The 16,215-nt window shown below is 56.5% G+C and overlaps 1 protein-coding gene across 1 annotated transcript in view; it reads right to left on the bottom strand.

Moving 5' to 3' along the window:
* Positions 1-815: 815 nt before the first annotated feature.
* LOC144677689 (pre-mRNA 3' end processing protein pfs-2-like) overlaps positions 816-16,215 on the bottom strand; it is a gene marked incomplete at its 3' end in the record, with an annotated part of 21,129 nt that continues 5,729 nt past the window's right edge. The window contains exons 3-7 of the mRNA XM_078537726.1: positions 12,589-12,697; positions 4,932-4,963; positions 2,819-2,918; positions 2,613-2,678; positions 816-908 (exon numbers count right to left, since the gene is read on the bottom strand). Of these exons, the coding sequence (XP_078393852.1) occupies positions 816-908; positions 2,613-2,678; positions 2,819-2,918; positions 4,932-4,963; positions 12,589-12,697 (400 nt within the window). The remainder of the gene's footprint in view (positions 909-2,612; positions 2,679-2,818; positions 2,919-4,931; positions 4,964-12,588; positions 12,698-16,215) is intronic.

Genomic DNA, 16,215 nt, shown 5'->3' with positions numbered 1-16,215 from the left:
GGGGTATATAGATGTCGGGGAGGGGTATATAGATGTCGGGGAGGGGTATCTAGATGTCGGGGAGGGGTATATAGATGTCGAGGAGGGTATCTCGATGTCGGGGAGGGCTATATAGATGTCGGGGAGGGGTATATAGATGTCGGTGGGGTATATAGATGTCGGGGAGGGGTATCTCGATGTCGGGGAGGGGTATATAGATGTCGGGGAGGGGTATATAGATGTCGGGGAGGGGTATCTCGATGTCGGGGAGGGGTATATAGATGTCGGTGGGGTATATAGATGTCGGGGAGGGGTATATAGATGTCGGGGAGGGGTATATAGATGTCGGAGGGGTATATAGATGTCGGGGAGGAGTATATAGATGTCGGGGAGGGGTATATAGGTGTCGGGGAGGGGTATATAGATGTCGGGGAGGGGTATATAGGTGTCGGGGAGGGGTATATAGATGTCGGGGAGGGTATATAGGTGTCGGGGGGTATATAGATGTCGGGGAGGGGAATATAGATGTCGGGGAGGGGTATATAGATGTCGAGGAGGGGTATATAGATGTCGGGGAGGGGTATATAGATGTCGAGGAGGGGTATATAGATGTCGGGGAGGGTATATAGGTGTCGGGGAGGGGTATATAGATGTCGAGGAGGGGTATATAGATGCCGGGGAGGGGTATATAGGTGTCGAGGAGGGGTATATAAATGCAGGACGGGAATCAAAGCAGACAAGGACAGTGATGTCCGCTCGTGCCACTGAGACTGGACAATCCTGACACCCTCGATACTCTCGCTGGCCTGATGGAGGCGCTAGCAGCAGAAACTCACCACCATCGAGTCCCTGTGGACCAGGCGACAGAGATTGTCCCTGGTTCCGGCGGCAATCAGATGGTCAGGGCCCAGCCAACGGCAGCTATAGGTCTGGAGCAAGGGAGAGGGGCATCAATCCAGAACCTTCTACACACACCCTCACTCCCACCCCCCAAAATATACCCCTGTCCACACCCACCCCCCAAAATATACCCCTGTCCACACCCACCCTCCAAAATATACCCCTGTCCACTCCCACCGCCCAAAATATACCCCTGTCCACACCCACCCCCCCAAAATATACCCCTGTCCACTCCCACTCCCCAAAATATACCCCTGTCCACTCCCACCCCCCAAAATATACCCCTGTCCACACCCACCCCCCCAAAATATACCCCTGTCCACTCCCACCCCCCCAAAATATACCCCTGTCCACACCTACCCTCCAAAATATACCCCTGTCCACTCCCACCCCCCCAAAATATACCCCTGTCCACACCCACCCTCCAAAATATACCCCTGTCCACACCCACCCTCCAAAATATACCCCTGTCCACTCCCACCCCCCCAAAATATACCCCTGTCCACTCCCACCCCCCAAAATATACCCCTGTCCACTCCCACCCCCCAAAATATACCCCTGTCCACACCCACCCTCCAAAATATACCCCTGTCCACTCCCACCCCCCCAAAATATACCCCTGTCCACTCCCACCCCCCAAAATATACCCCTGTCCACTCCCACCCCCCAAAATATACCCCTGTCCACACCCACCCTCCAAAATATACCCCTGTCCACACCCACCCTCCAAAATATACCCCTGTCCACACCCACCCTCCAAAATATACCCCTGTCCACACCCACCCCCCCAAAATATACCCCTGTCCACACCCACCCCCCCAAAATATACCCCTGTCCACACCCACCCCCCAAAATATACCCCTGTCCACTCCCACCCCCCCAAAATATACCCCTGTCCACTCCCACCCCCCAAAATATACCCCTGTCCACACCCACCCTCCAAAATATACCCCTGTCCACACCCACCCTCCAAAATATACCCCTGTCCACACCCACCCTCCAAAATATACCCCTGTCCACACCCACCCCCCCAAAATATACCCCTGTCCACACCCACCCCCCCAAAATATACCCCTGTCCACACCCACCCCCCAAAATATACCCCTGTCCACTCCCACCCCCCAAAATATACCCCTGTCCACTCCCACCCCCCAAAATATACCCCTGTCCACACCCACCCCCCAAAATATACCCCTGTCCACTCCCACCCCCCCAAAATATTCCCCTGTCCACCCCCACCCTCTACATACACCCTCACTCCTCATGCCCGTGGGGGGGACCCGTACCCCGGGGAGAGTCGGTGCCCGTACCCCGGGGAGAGTCGGTGCCCCTTCCCCGGGGAGAGTCGGTGCCTGTACGCGGGGAGAGTTGGTGCCCCTTCCCTTGGAGAGTCGGTGCCCGGACCCCGGGGAGAGTCGGTGCCCCTTCCCCGGGGAGAGTCGGTGCCCGTACCCCGGAGAGAGTTGGTGCCCGGACCCTGGGGAGAGTCAGTGCCCATACCCCAGGGAGAGTCAGTGCCCGTGGGGAGACCCGTACCCCAGGGAGAGTCGGTGCCCGTACCCCAGGGAGAGTCAGTGCCCGTGGGGAGACCCGTACCCCAGGGAGAGTCGGTGCCCGTACCCCAGGGAGAGTCAGTGCCCGTGGGGAGACCCGTACCCCAGGGAGAGTCGGTGCCCGTACCCCGGGGGAGAGTCAGTGCCCGTGGGGGAGACATTCCCAGATCCTGGCCTTACCAGACTGTGGCCGGTATCATCCTCAGGCACGTCTTGAATCTTCTGTCCGGACGCGTAGTCCCAGATCTGAGTGAGAGAAAGCAGGGAGTTGAGTGCGAGCTCTGCTAATTGAAATGTGAAAGGTTCAGTCTGTCCCCATGATGGCTGCCAACTCTGCCCCAGGCCCAGCCCGCTCTCCCCGGAAGCTGACAGTTGGGAATCCTCACCTCCAGGCTCTTCTCCTTCCTCCATGATCCCGTCAAAATCTCATTCGTTTCTGGGTGAATCTGAAGGGCATCTCCACAGAGATGAGGGCCAGAAATCTTCCTGAAAGCATTGAAAATGGCGAGAAAGTTTAATTACCGCTGGGTAATTACAGAGTAACAATCCCCCCGTCCCGGGGTAATTACAGAGTAACAATCCCCCCATCCCGGGGTAATTACAGAGTAACAATCCTCCCGTCCCGGGGTAATTACAGAGCAACAATCCCCCCATCCAGGGGTAATTACAGAGTAACAATCCCAGTGACAATCCCCCCGTCCCGGGGTAATTACAGAGTCTCTCCCAGTAACAATCCCCCTGTCCCGGGGTAATTACAGAGATTCTCCCAGTAACAATCCCCCCCGTCCCAGAGTAATTATAGTGTCTCTCCCAGTAACAATCCCCCCGTCCTGGGTAATTACAGAGTAACAATCCCAGTAACAATCCCCCCCGTCCCGGGGTAATTACAGAGTCTCTCCTAGTAACAATCACCTCGTCCCAGGGTAATTAGAGTCCCTCCCAGTAACAACCCCAGCGACAATCATAGCGACAATTGCAGTACCCGTAAGTACTAATCCCAGTGACAGTCCCATCGACAATCGCAGTACCCGACAGCATTAATCCCAGAGATAGTTCCAGCGACAATCGCAGTACCTGTTAGTACTAATTCCAGCGACAATCATAGCGACAATCGCAGTACCTGTTAACACTAATCCCAGTGATAGTCCCAGCGACAATCGCAGTGCCTGTTAGCACTAATCTCAGTGACACACCCAGTGACAATTGCAGTGCCTGTTAGCACTAATCCCAGTGACAGTCCCAGTGACAACTGCAGTACCTGCCAGTACTAATCCCAGTGACAGTCCCAGCGAAAGTTGCAGTACCTGTTAGCACTAATCCCAGTGACAGTCCCAGCGAAAGTTGCAGTACCTGTTAGCACTAATCCCAGTGACAGTCCCAGTGACAACTGCAGTACCTGTCAATACTAATCCCAGTGACAACTGCAGTACCCGCCAGTACTAATCCCAATGATAGTCCCAGCGACAATCGCAGTACCCGTTAGTACTAATCCCAGTGACAATCACAATACCCGTTAGCACTAATCCCAGTGACAGTTCCAGTGACAATTGCAGTACCCGCCAGTACTAATCCCAGTGACAGTCCCAGTGACAACTGCAGTACCCGTTAGTGCTAATCCCAGTGACAGTCCCAGTGACAATTGCAGTACCCGTTAGTGCTAATTCCAGTGACAGTCCCAGCGTCAATTGCAGTACCCGCCAGTACTAATCCCAGTGACAGACCCGGTGACAATCGCGATACCCGCCAGTACTAATCCCAGTGACAGACCCAGTGACAATCGCAGTACCAATACCAGTGGGAATTGCACTGACAATCCTCGTAAAAGTCTCAGTGACAGTATCAGCAACAATCACAGTACCAGTTAGTAATAACCCCTGCGACAATCCCAGCAACAGTCCCAGTACTAATCCCAGCGACAGTCCCATTACGAATCCCAGCGACGGTCCCAGTACTAATCCCAGCGACGGTCCCATTACGAATCCCAGCGACGGTCCCAGTACTAATCCCAGCGACGGTCCCAGTACTAATCCCAGCGACGGTCCCAGTACTAATCCCAGCGACGGTCCCATTACGAATCCCAGCGACAGTCCCAGTACGAATCCCAACGATGGTCCCAGTACTAATCCCAGCGACAGTCCCAGTACGAATCCCAGCGACAGTCCCAGTACTAATCCCAGCGACGGTCCCAGTACTAATCCCAGCGATGGTCCCAATACTAACCTTAGCGACAATCCCAGTACTAACCACAGCGACAGTCCCAGGACTAATTACAGCAGCAGTCCCAGTACTAATCTCAGTGATAGTCCCAGTGACAATTGCAGTACCCGTTAATACTAATCCCAGCAACAATGGCAGTGCCCGTTAGTACTAAATCTCAGTCACAGCCCAGCGACAATCGCAGCACCTGTTAGTGCTAATCAGAGCGACAATCGCAGTGCCAATCCCAGTAACAAACCTAGTATTAATCTGAAATTGTTGCGAATGTCCTGTCCACATTACCTGATTGAATGTGGGTGATTCTCGGTCCAGAACTAGAAGGAGAGAAAGGAAGAGTTTCAGGTCTCAGTAGGAGAGTAACACATCTAAAATCTTCAGTCAGGTAAATGCTCACTGAGTGGTATTGAACCCAGAGAACCCGGCACCCTCAACTCAGCCTGGGGACCAGCATCCCAGGGGTACAGCAGCAATTTCCACTGGATCATCCAGATTCAACAGGTATGTAACAAAACTCATTACCACGGCAACATCAGTAACACGGCTGTGTGATTTCCCCGGGCTGTGTGATTTCCCCGGGCTGTGTGATTTCCCCGCCCGGGCTGTGTGATTTCCCCGCCCGGGCTGTGTGATTTCCCCGCCCGGGCTGTGTGATTTCCCCGCCCGGGCTGTGTGATTTCCCCGCCCGGGCTGTGTGATTTCCCCGGGCTGTGTGATTTCCCCGGGCTGTGTCATTTCCCCGGGCTGTGTCATTTCCCCGGGCTGTGTGATTTCCCCGGGCTGTGTGATTTCCCCGGGCTGTGTGATTTCCCCGCCCGGGCTGTGTGATTTCCCCGCCCGGGCTGTGTGATTTCCCCGCCCGGGCTGTGTGATTTCCCCGGGCTGTGTGATTTCCCCGGGCTGTGTCATTTCCCCGGGCTGTGTCATTTCCCCGGGCTGTGTGATTTCCCCGGGCTGTGTCATTTCCCCGGGCTGTGTGATTTCCCCGGGCTGTGTGATTTCCCCAGGCTGTGTGATTTCCCCGCCCGGGCTGTGTGATTTCCCCGGGCTGGGCTGTGTGATTTCCCCGCCCGGGCTGTGTGATTTCCCCGGGCTGGGCTGTGTGATTTCCCCGGGCCGGGCTGTGTGATTTCCCCGGGCTGTGTGATTTCCCCGGGCTGTGTGATTTCCCCGGGCTGTGTCATTTCCCCGGGCTGTGTCATTTCCCCGGGCTGTGTGATTTCCCCGGGCTGTGTGATTCCCCCGGGCTGTGTGATTACCTCGGGCTGTGTGATTTCCCCGGGCTGTGTGATTTCCCCGGGCCGGGCTGTGTGATTTCCCCGGGCTGTGTGATTTCCCCGGGCCGGGCTGTGTGATTACCTCGGGCTGTGTGATTACCTCGGGCTGTGTGATTTCCCCGGGCTGTGTGATTTCCCCGGGCTGTGTGATTTCCCCGGGCTGTGTCATTTCCCCGGGCTGTGTGATTTTCCCGGGCTGTGTGATTACCTCGGGCCGGGCTGTGTGATTTCCCCGGGCTGTGTGATTTCCCCGGGCTGTGTGATTTCCCCGGGCTGTGTGATTTCCCCGGGCCGGGCTGTGTGATTTCCCCGGGCTGGGTTGTGTGATTTCCCCGGGCTGGGCTGTGTGATTTCCCCGGGCTGTGTGATTTCCCCGGGCTGTGTGATTTCCCCGGGCTGTGTGATTTCCCCAGGCTGTGTGATTTTCCCAGGCTGTGTGATTTCCTCGGGCCGGGCTGTGTGATTTTCCCGGGCTGTGTGATTTCCCCGGGCCGGGCTGTGTGATTTCCTCGGGCCGGGCTGTGTGATTTTCCCGGGCTGTGTGATTTCCCCGGGCCGGGCTGTGTGATTTCGCCGGGCTGTGTGATTTCCCCGGGCAGTGTGATTTCCCCGGGCTGTGTGATTTCCTCGGGCTGTGTGACTTCCCCGGGTTGAGTGATTTCCCCGGGCCGGGCTGTGTGATTTCCTCGGGCTGTGTGATTTCCCTGGGCCGGGCTGTGTGATTTCGCCGGGCTGTGTGATTTCCGCGGGCGGTGTGATTTTCCCGGGCTGTGTGATTTCCCCGGGCTGTGTGATTTCCCCGGGTTGTGTGATTTCCCCGGGCTGTGTGATTTCCCCGGGCTGTGTGATTTCTCCGGGCTGTGTGATTTTCCCGGGCTGTGTGATTTCCTCGGGCCGGGCTGTGTGATTTCCCCGGGCTGTGTGATTTCCCCGGGTTGTGTGATTTCCCCGGGCTGTGTGATTTCCCCGGGCTGTGTGATTTCCCCGGGCTGTGTGATTTCCCCGGGCTGTGTGATTTTTCCGGGCTGTGTGATTTCTCCGGGCTGTGTGATTTTCCCGGGCTGTGTGATTTCCTCGGGCCGGGCTGTGTGATTTCCCCGGGCTGTGTGATTTCCCCGGGCTGTGAGATTTCCTCGGGCTGTGTGATTTCCCCGGTTTGGGCTGTGTGATTTCCCCGGACTGGGCTGTGTGATTTCCCCGGGCTGTGTGATTTCCCCGGGCTGTGTGATTTCCCCGGGCTGTGTGATTTCCCCGGGCCGGGCTGTGTGATTTCCCCGGGCTGTGTGATTTCCCCGGGCTGTGTGATTTCCCCGGGCTGTGTGATTTCCCCGGGCTGTGTGATTTCCCCGGGTTGTGTGATTTCCCCGGGCCGGGCTGTGTGATTTCCTCGCGGTGTGATTTCCCCGGTTTGGGCTGTGTGATTTCCCCGGGCTGTGTGATTTCCTCGGGCTGTGTGATTTCCCCGGGCCGGGCTGTATGATTTCCCCGGGCCGGGCTGTGTGATTTCCCCGGGCTGTGTGGTTTCCCCGGGCTGTGTGATTTCCCCGGGTTGTGTGATTTCCCCGGGCTGTGTGACTTCCCCGGGCTGTGTGATTACCTCGGGCCGGGCTGTGTGATTTCCCCGGGCTGTGTGATTTCCCCGGGCTGTGTGATTTCCCCGGGCTGTGTGATTTCCCCGGGCTGTGTGATTTCCCCGGGCTGTGTGATTTCCCCGCCCGGGCTGTGTGATTTCCCCGGGCTGTGTGATTTCCCCGGGCCGGGCTGTGTGATTTCCCCGGGCTGTGTGATTTCCCCGGGCTGTGTGATTTCCCCGGGCTGTGTGATTTCCCCGGGCCGGGCTGTGTGATTTCCCCGGGCCGGGCTGTGTGATTTCCCCGGGCCGGGCTGTGTGATTTCCCCGGGCCTGGCTGTGTGGTTTCCCCGGGCTGTGTGATTTCCCCGGGCTGGGCTGTGTGATTTCCCCGGGCTGTGTGATTTCCCCGAGCTGTGTGATTTCCTCGGGCTGGGCTGTGTGATTTTCCCGGTCTGTGTGATTTCCCCGGGCCGGGCTGTGTGATTTCGCCGGGCTATGTGATTTCCCCGGGCTGTGTGATTTCCCCGGGCTGTGTGATTTCCTCGGGCTGTGTGACTTGCCCGGGTTGAGTGATTTCCCCGGGCTGGGCGTGTGATTTCCTCGGGCTGTGTGATTTCCCCGGTTTGGGCTGTGTGATTTCGCCGGGCTGTGTGATTTCCCCGGGCTGTGTGATTTTCCCGGGCTGTGTGATTTCCCTGGACCGGGCTGTGTGATTTCGCCGGGCTGTGTGATTTCCCCGGGCAGTGTGATTTCCCCGGGCTGTGTGATTTCCCCGGGCTGTGTGATTTCCCCGGGCTGTGTGATTTCCCCGGGCTGTGTGATTTCCCCGGGCTGTGTGATTTCCCCGGGCAGTGTGATTTCCCCGGGCTGTGTGATTTCCCCGGGCTGTGTGATTTCCCCGGGCTTGTTATTTCTCCGGGCTGTGTGATTTTCCCGGGCTGTGTGATTTCCTCGGGCTGGGCTGTGTGATTTTCCCGGTCTGTGTGATTTCCCCGGGCCGGGCTGTGTGATTTCGCCGGGCTATGTGATTTCCCCGGGCTGTGTGATTTCCCCGGGCTGTGTGATTTCCTCGGGCTGTGTGACTTGCCCGGGTTGAGTGATTTCCCCGGGCCGGGCTGTGTGATTTCCTCGGGCTGTGTGATTTCCCCGGTTTGGGCTGTGTGATTTCGCCGGGCTGTGTGATTTCCCCGGGCTGGGCTGTGTGATTTCCCCGGGCTGTGTGATTTCCCCGAGCTGTGTGATTTCCCCGGGCCGGGCTGTGTGATTTCCCCGGGCTGGGTTGTGTGATTTCCCCGTGCTGTGTGATTTCCCCGGGCTGTGTTGTGTGATTTCCCCGGGCTGTGTGATTTCCCCGGGCCGGGCTGTGTGATTTCCCCGGGCTGTGTGATTTCCCCGGGCTGTGAGATTCCCCCGGGCTGTGTGATTTTCCCGGGCTGTGTGATTTCCCCGGGCCGGGCTGTGTGATTTCGCCGGGCTGTGTGATTTCCCCGGGCAGTGTGATTTCCCCGGGCTGTGTGATTTCCCCGGGCTGTGTGATTTCCCCGGGCTGTGTGATTTCCCCGGGCTGTGTGATTTCCCCGGGCTGTGTGATTTCCCCGGGTTGTGTGATTTCCCCGGGCCGGGCTGTGTGATTTCCTCGGGCTGTGTGATTTCCCCGGTTTGGGCTGTGTGATTTCCCCGGGCTGTGTGATTTCCTCGGGCTGTGTGATTTCCCCGGTTTGGGCTGTGTGATTTCCCCGGGCCGGGCTGTGTGATTTCCCCGGGCTGTGTGGTTTCCCCGGGCTGTGTGATTTCCCCGGGTTGTGTGATTTCCCCGGGCTGTGTGACTTCCCCGGGCTGTGTGATTACCTCGGGCCGGGCTGTGTGATTTCCCCGGGCTGTGTGATTTCCCCGGGCTGGGCTGTGTGATATCTCCGGGCTGTGTGATTTCCCCGGGCTGGGCTGTGTGATTTCCCCGGGCTGGGCTGTGTGATTTCCCCGGGCTGGGCTGTGTGATTTCCCCGGGCTGGGCTGTGTGATTTCCCCGGGCTGGGCTGTGTGATTTCCCCGGGCTGTGTGATATCCCCGGGCTGTGTGATTTCCCCGGGCTGTGTGATTTCCCCGGGCTTGTTATTTCTCCGGGCTGTGTGACTTTCCCGGGCTGTATGATTTCCTCGGGCTGGGCTGTGTGATTTTCCCGGTCTGTGTGATTTCCCCGGGCCGGGCTGTGTGATTTCGCCGGGCTATGTGATTTCCCCGGGCTGTGTGATTTCCCCGGGCTGTGTGATTTCCTCGGGCTGTGTGACTTGCCCGGGTTGAGTGATTTCCCCGGGCCGGGCTGTGTGATTTCCCCGGGCTGTGTGATTTCCCCGGATGTGTGATTTCCCCGGTTTGGGCTGTGTGATTTCCCCAGGCTGTGTGATTTCCCCGGGCTGTGTGATTTCCCCGGGCTGTGTGATTTCCCCGGGCTGTGTGATTTCCCCGGGCCGGGCTGTGTGATTTCCCCGGGCTGTGTGATTTCCCCGGGCTGTGTGATTTCCCCGGTTTGGGCTGTGTGATTTCCCCGGGCTGTGTGATTTCCCCGGGCCGGGCTGTGTGATTTCCCCGGGCCGGGCTGTGTGATTTCCCCGGGCTGTGTGATTTCCCCGGGCTGGGCTGTGTGATTTCCCTGGGCCGGGCTGTGTGATTACCCCGGGCTGTGTGATTTCCCCGGGCTGTGTGATTTCCCCGGGCCGGGCAGTGTGATTTCCCCGGGCCGGGCTGTGTGATTTCCCCGGGCCGGGCTGTGTGATTTCCCCGGGCTGGGCTGTGTGATTTCCCCGGGCCGGGCTGTGTGATTTCCCCGGGCCGGGCTGTGTGATTTCCCCGGGCCGGGCTGTGTGATTTCCCCGGGCTGTGTGATTTCCCCGGGCTGTGTGATTTCCCCGGGCTGTGTGATTTCCCCGGGTTGTGTGATTTCCCCGGGCTGTGTGATTTCCCCGGGCTGGGCTGTGTGATTTCCCTGGGCTGGGCTGTGTGATTTCCCCGGGCTGTGTGATTTCCCCGGGCTGTGTGATTTCCCCGGGCTGTGTGATTTCCCCGGGCTGTGTGATTTCCCCGGGCTGGGCTGTGTGATATCTCCGGGCTGTGTGATTTCCCCGGGCTGGGCTGTGTGATTTCCCCGGGCTGGGCTGTGTGATTTCCCCGGGCTGGGCTGTGTGATTTCCCCGGGCTGGGCTGTGTGATTTCCCCGGGCTGTGTGATTTCCCCGGGCTGTGTGATTTCCCCGGGCTGTGTGATTTCCCCGGGCTGTGTGATTTCCTCGGGCTGTGTGATTTCCCCAGTTTGGGCTGTGTGATTTCCCCGGGCCGGGCTGTGTGATTTCCCCGGGCTGTGTGGTTTCCCCGGGCTGTGTGATTTCCCCGGGTTGTGTGATTTCCCCGGGCAGTGTGATTTCCCCGGGCAGTGTGATTTCCCCGGGCTGTGTGATTTCCCCGGGCTATGTGATTTCCCCGGGCTGTGTGATTTCCCCGGTTTGGGCTGTGTGATTTCCCCGGGCTGTGTGATTTCCCCGGGCTGTGTGATTTCCCCGGTTTGGGCTGTGTGATTTCCCCGGGCTGTGTGATTTCCCCGGGCCGGGCTGTGTGATTTCCCCGGGCCGGGCTGTGTGATTTCCCCGGGCTGTGTGATTTCCCCGGGCTGGGCTGTGTGATTTCCCCGGGCCGGGCTGTGTGATTACCCCGGGCTGTGTGATTTCCCCGGGCTGTGTGATTTCCCCGGGCCGGGCTGTGTGATTTCGCCGGGCCGGGCTGTGTGATTTCCCCGGGCCGGGCTGTGTGATTTCCCCGGGCCGGGCTGTGTGATTTCCCCGGGCCGGGCTGTGTGATTTCCCCGGATGTGTGATTTCCCCGGTTTGGGCTGTGTGATTTCCCCAGGCTGTGTGATTTCCCCGGGCTGTGTGATTTCCCCGGGCTGTGTGATTTCCCCGGGCTGTGTGATTTCCCCGGGCCGGGCTGTGTGATTTCCCCGGGCTGTGTGATTTCCCCGGGCTGTGTGATTTCCCCGGTTTGGGCTGTGTGATTTCCCCGGGCTGTGTGATTTCCCCGGGCCGGGCTGTGTGATTTCCCCGGGCCGGGCTGTGTGATTTCCCCGGGCTGTGTGATTTCCCCGGGCTGGGCTGTGTGATTTCCCTGGGCCGGGCTGTGTGATTACCCCGGGCTGTGTGATTTCCCCGGGCTGTGTGATTTCCCCGGGCCGGGCAGTGTGATTTCCCCGGGCCGGGCTGTGTGATTTCCCCGGGCCGGGCTGTGTGATTTCCCCGGGCCGGGCTGTGTGATTTCCCCGGGCCGGGCTGTGTGATTTCCCCGGGCTGTGTGATTTCCCCGGGCTGTGTGATTTCCCCGGGCTGTGTGATTTCCCCGGGCTGTGTGATTTCCCCGGGTTGTGTGATTTCCCCGGGCTGTGTGATTTCCCCGGGCTGGGCTGTGTGATTTCCCTGGGCTGGGCTGTGTGATTTCCCCGGGCTGTGTGATTTCCCCGGGCTGTGTGATTTCCCCGGGCTGTGTGATTTCCCCGGGCTGTGTGATTTCCCCGGGCTGGGCTGTGTGATTTCCCCGGGCCGGGCTGTGTGATTACCCCGGGCTGTGTGATTTCCCCGGGCTGTGTGATTTCCCCGGGCCGGGCTGTGTGATTTCCCCGGGCTGGGCTGTGTGATTTCCCCGGGCCGGGCTGTGTGATTTCCCCGGGCCGGGCTGTGTGATTTCCCCGGGCCGGGCTGTGTGATTTCCCCGGGCCGGGCTGTGTGATTTCCCCGGGCCGGGCTGTGTGATTTCCCCGGCCCGGGCTGTGTGATTTCCCCGGGCCGGGCTGTGTGATTTCCCCGGGCTGTGTGATTTCCCCGGGCTGTGTGATTTCCCCGGGCTGTGTGATTTCCCCGGGCTGTGTGATTTCCCCGGGCTGTGTGATTTCCCCGGGCTGTGTGATTTCCCCGGGCTGTGTGATTTCCCCGGGCTGTGTGATTTCCCCGGGCTGTGTGATGTCCCCGGGCTGTGTGATGTCCCCGGTTTGGGCTGTGTGATTTCCCGAGGCTGGGTGACTTCCTCACAGTGTGTGAAGTATTCTCCAGGCTTTGTACCTGCACAGTATCGTCCCATCCTCCTGAAATGAGCTCACTGAAGCTCGCAGGGTGGAACTTCAGGGCAAAGATACGGGAGCGATGACCGTCCATCACCACGAGGGAGGGGCTGCCAATGAAACAGAGAGAGATAATGTCAGTGGGATCCGGGGGTGGGTAACATACACACAAGAGTTCATGCGAAAATGATTTACCAGCGAGGGAATCTGTCCCTGTCTCACTCTCTCTCTGCCTGAAGAGATTATGAGAGAGTGTGAGTCTCACTCTATGGTGAGAGTGTGTCTCACTCTATGGTGAGAGTGTGAGTCTCACTCTATGGTGAGAGTGTGAGTCTCACTCTATGGTGAGTGTGTGAGTCTCACTCTATGGTGAGAGTGTGAGTCTCACTCTATGGTGAGAGTGTGAGTCTCACTCTATGGTGAGAGTGTGAGTCTCACTCTATGGTGAGAGTGTGAGTCTCACTCTATGGTGAGAGTGTGAGTCTCACTCTATGGTGAGAGTGTGAGTCTCACTCTATGGTGAGAGTGTGAGTCTCACTCTATGGTGAGAGTGTGAGTCTCACTCTATGGAGAGAGTGTGAGTCTCACTCTATGGTGAGACAGTGAGTCTCACTCTATGGTGAGAGTGAGAGTCTAACTCTATGGTGAGAGTGTGAGTCTCACTCTATGGTGAGAGTGTGAGTCTCACTCTGTGGTGAGAGTGTGAGTCTCACTCTATGGTGAGAGTGTGAGTCTCACTCTATGGTGAGAGTGTGAGTCTAACTCTATGGTGAGAGTGTGAGTCTCACTCTATGGTGAGAGTGTGAGTCTCACTCTATGGTGAGTGTGTGAGTCTCACTCTATGGTGAGAGAGTGAGTCTCACTCTATGGTGAGAGTGTGAGTCTAACTCTATGGTGAGAGAATGTGAGTCTCACTCTATGGTGAGAGTGTGAGTCTCACTCTATGGTGAGAGTGTGAGTCTCACTCTATGGTGAGAGTGTGAGTCTCACTCTATGGCGAGAGTGTGAGTCTCACTCTATGGCGAGAGTGTGAGTCTCACTCTATGGCGAGAGTGTGAGTCTCACTCTATGGCGAGAGTGTGAGTCTCACTCTATGGCGAGACAGTGAGTCTCACTCTATGGCGAGACAGTGAGTCTCACTCTATGGCGAGACAGTGAGTCTCACTCTATGGCGAGACTGTGAGTCTCACTCTATGGCGAGAGTGTGAGTCTCACTCTATGGCGAGAGTGTGAGTCTCACTCTATGGCGAGAGTGTGAGTCTCACTCTATGGCGAGAGTGTGAGTCTCACTCTATGGCGAGAGTGTGAGTCTCACTCTATGGCGAGAGTGTGAGTCTCACTCTATGGCGAGAGTGTGAGTCTCACTCTATGGCGAGAGTGTGAGTCTCACTCTATGGCGAGAGTGTGAGTCTCACTCTATGGCGAGAGTGTGAGTCTCATTCTATGGTGAGAGTGTGAGTCTCATTCTATGGTGAGAGTGTGAGTCTCACTCTATGGTGAGAGTGTGAGTCTCATTCTATGGTGAGAGTGTGTGTCACTCTATGGTGAGAGAGTGAGTCTCACTCTATGGAGAGAGTGTGAGTCTCACTCTATGGTGAGAGAGTGAGTCTCACTCTATGGTGAGAGAGTGAGTCTCACTCTATGGTGAGAGTGTGAGTCTCACTCTATGGTGAGAGTGTGTCTCACTCTATGGTGAGAGTGTGAGTCTCACTCTATGGTGAGAGTGTGAGTCTCACTCTATGGTGAGAGTGTGTGTCTCACTCTATGGTGAGAGTGTGAGTCTCACTCTATGGTGAGAGAGTGAGTCTCACTCTATGGTGAGTGTGTGAGTCTCACTCTATGGTGAGAGTGTGAGTCTCACTCTATGGTGAGAGAGTGAGTCTCACTCCCTCTCTCTCTCTCACTCACTCACACACACACACAGACACACACACACAGACACAAAAACACACACCCACACTCTCTCCCACTCACACACAGACACAAACACAGACACACACCCATACTCTCTCTCTCTCTCACTCACACACACACACAGACACAAAAACACACACCCATACTCTCTCTCACTCAGTAACACACACACACAAAAACACACACCCATACTCACTCACACACAGACACACACACAGACACAAAAACACACACCCATACTCTCTCTCACTCAGTCACACACACACACACACACACAAAAACACACACCCATACTCTCTCACTCACACACAGACACACACACAGACACAAAAACACACACCCATACTCTCTCTCACTCACACACAGACACACACACAGACACAAAAACACACACCCATACTCTCTCTCACTCACACACACAGACACAAAAACACACACCCATACTCTCTCTCACTCACACACAGACACACACACAGACACAAAAACACACACCCATACTCTCTCTCACTCACACACACAGACACAAAAACACACACCCATACTCTCTCTCACTCACACACAGACACAAAAACACACACCCATACTCTCTCTCATTCACACACAGACACACACACAGACACAAAAACACACACCCATACTCTCTCTCACTCACACACAGACACACACACAGACACAAAAACACACACCCATACTCTCTCTTAATCACTCACACAGACACAAAAACACACACCCATACTCTCTCTCACTCACACACACAGACACAAAAACACACACCCATACTCTCTCTCACTCACTCACACAGACACACACGCAGACACACACCCATACTCTTTCTCACACACACCCATACTCTCTCTCTCACACACACAGACATAAAAACACACACCCATACTCTCTCTCTCTCTCTCTCTCACTCACACACACCCATACTCTCTCACTCACACACGCAGACACACACCCATACTCTTTCTCACACACACCCATACTCTCTCTCTCACACACACAGACATAAAAACACACACCCATACTCTCTCTCACTCACTCACGCACACACACACACTCACATAAACATACACACATTCGCATAAACATACACACACACACACAGCCATACTCTCTCTCACGCACACACACACACAAAAACACACACCCATACTCTCTCTCACTCACTCACACAGACACACACGCAGACACACACCCATACTCTCTCTCACACACACCCATACTCTCTCTCACACACACACAGACATAAAAACACACACCCATACTCTCACTCACTCACGCACACACATACACTCACATAAACATACACACATTCGCATAAACATACACACACACACACACACACACAGCCATACTCTCTCTCACGCACACACACACACAAAAACACACACCCATACTCTCTCTCACTCACTCACACAGACACACACGCAGACACACACCCATACTCTCTCTCACACACACCCATACTCTCTCTCTCACACACACAGACATAAAAACACACACCCATACTCTCTCTCTCTCTCTCTCTCTCTCTCACTCACACACACCCATACTCTCTCTCACTCACACACGCAGACACACACCCATACTCTCTCTCACACACACCCATACTCTCTCTCTCACACACACCCATACTCTCTCTCTCACACACACAGACATAAAAACACACACACATACTCTCTCTCTCTCACTCACTCACACACACACAAAA

The sequence above is a fragment of the Cetorhinus maximus genome, unplaced genomic scaffold, assembly GCF_964194155.1.
Source record: "Cetorhinus maximus unplaced genomic scaffold, sCetMax3.hap1.1 HAP1_SCAFFOLD_2892, whole genome shotgun sequence".
Classification (NCBI taxonomy): domain Eukaryota; kingdom Metazoa; phylum Chordata; class Chondrichthyes; order Lamniformes; family Cetorhinidae; genus Cetorhinus; species Cetorhinus maximus.
This window is presented reverse-complemented; position numbering and strand designations above follow the sequence as displayed.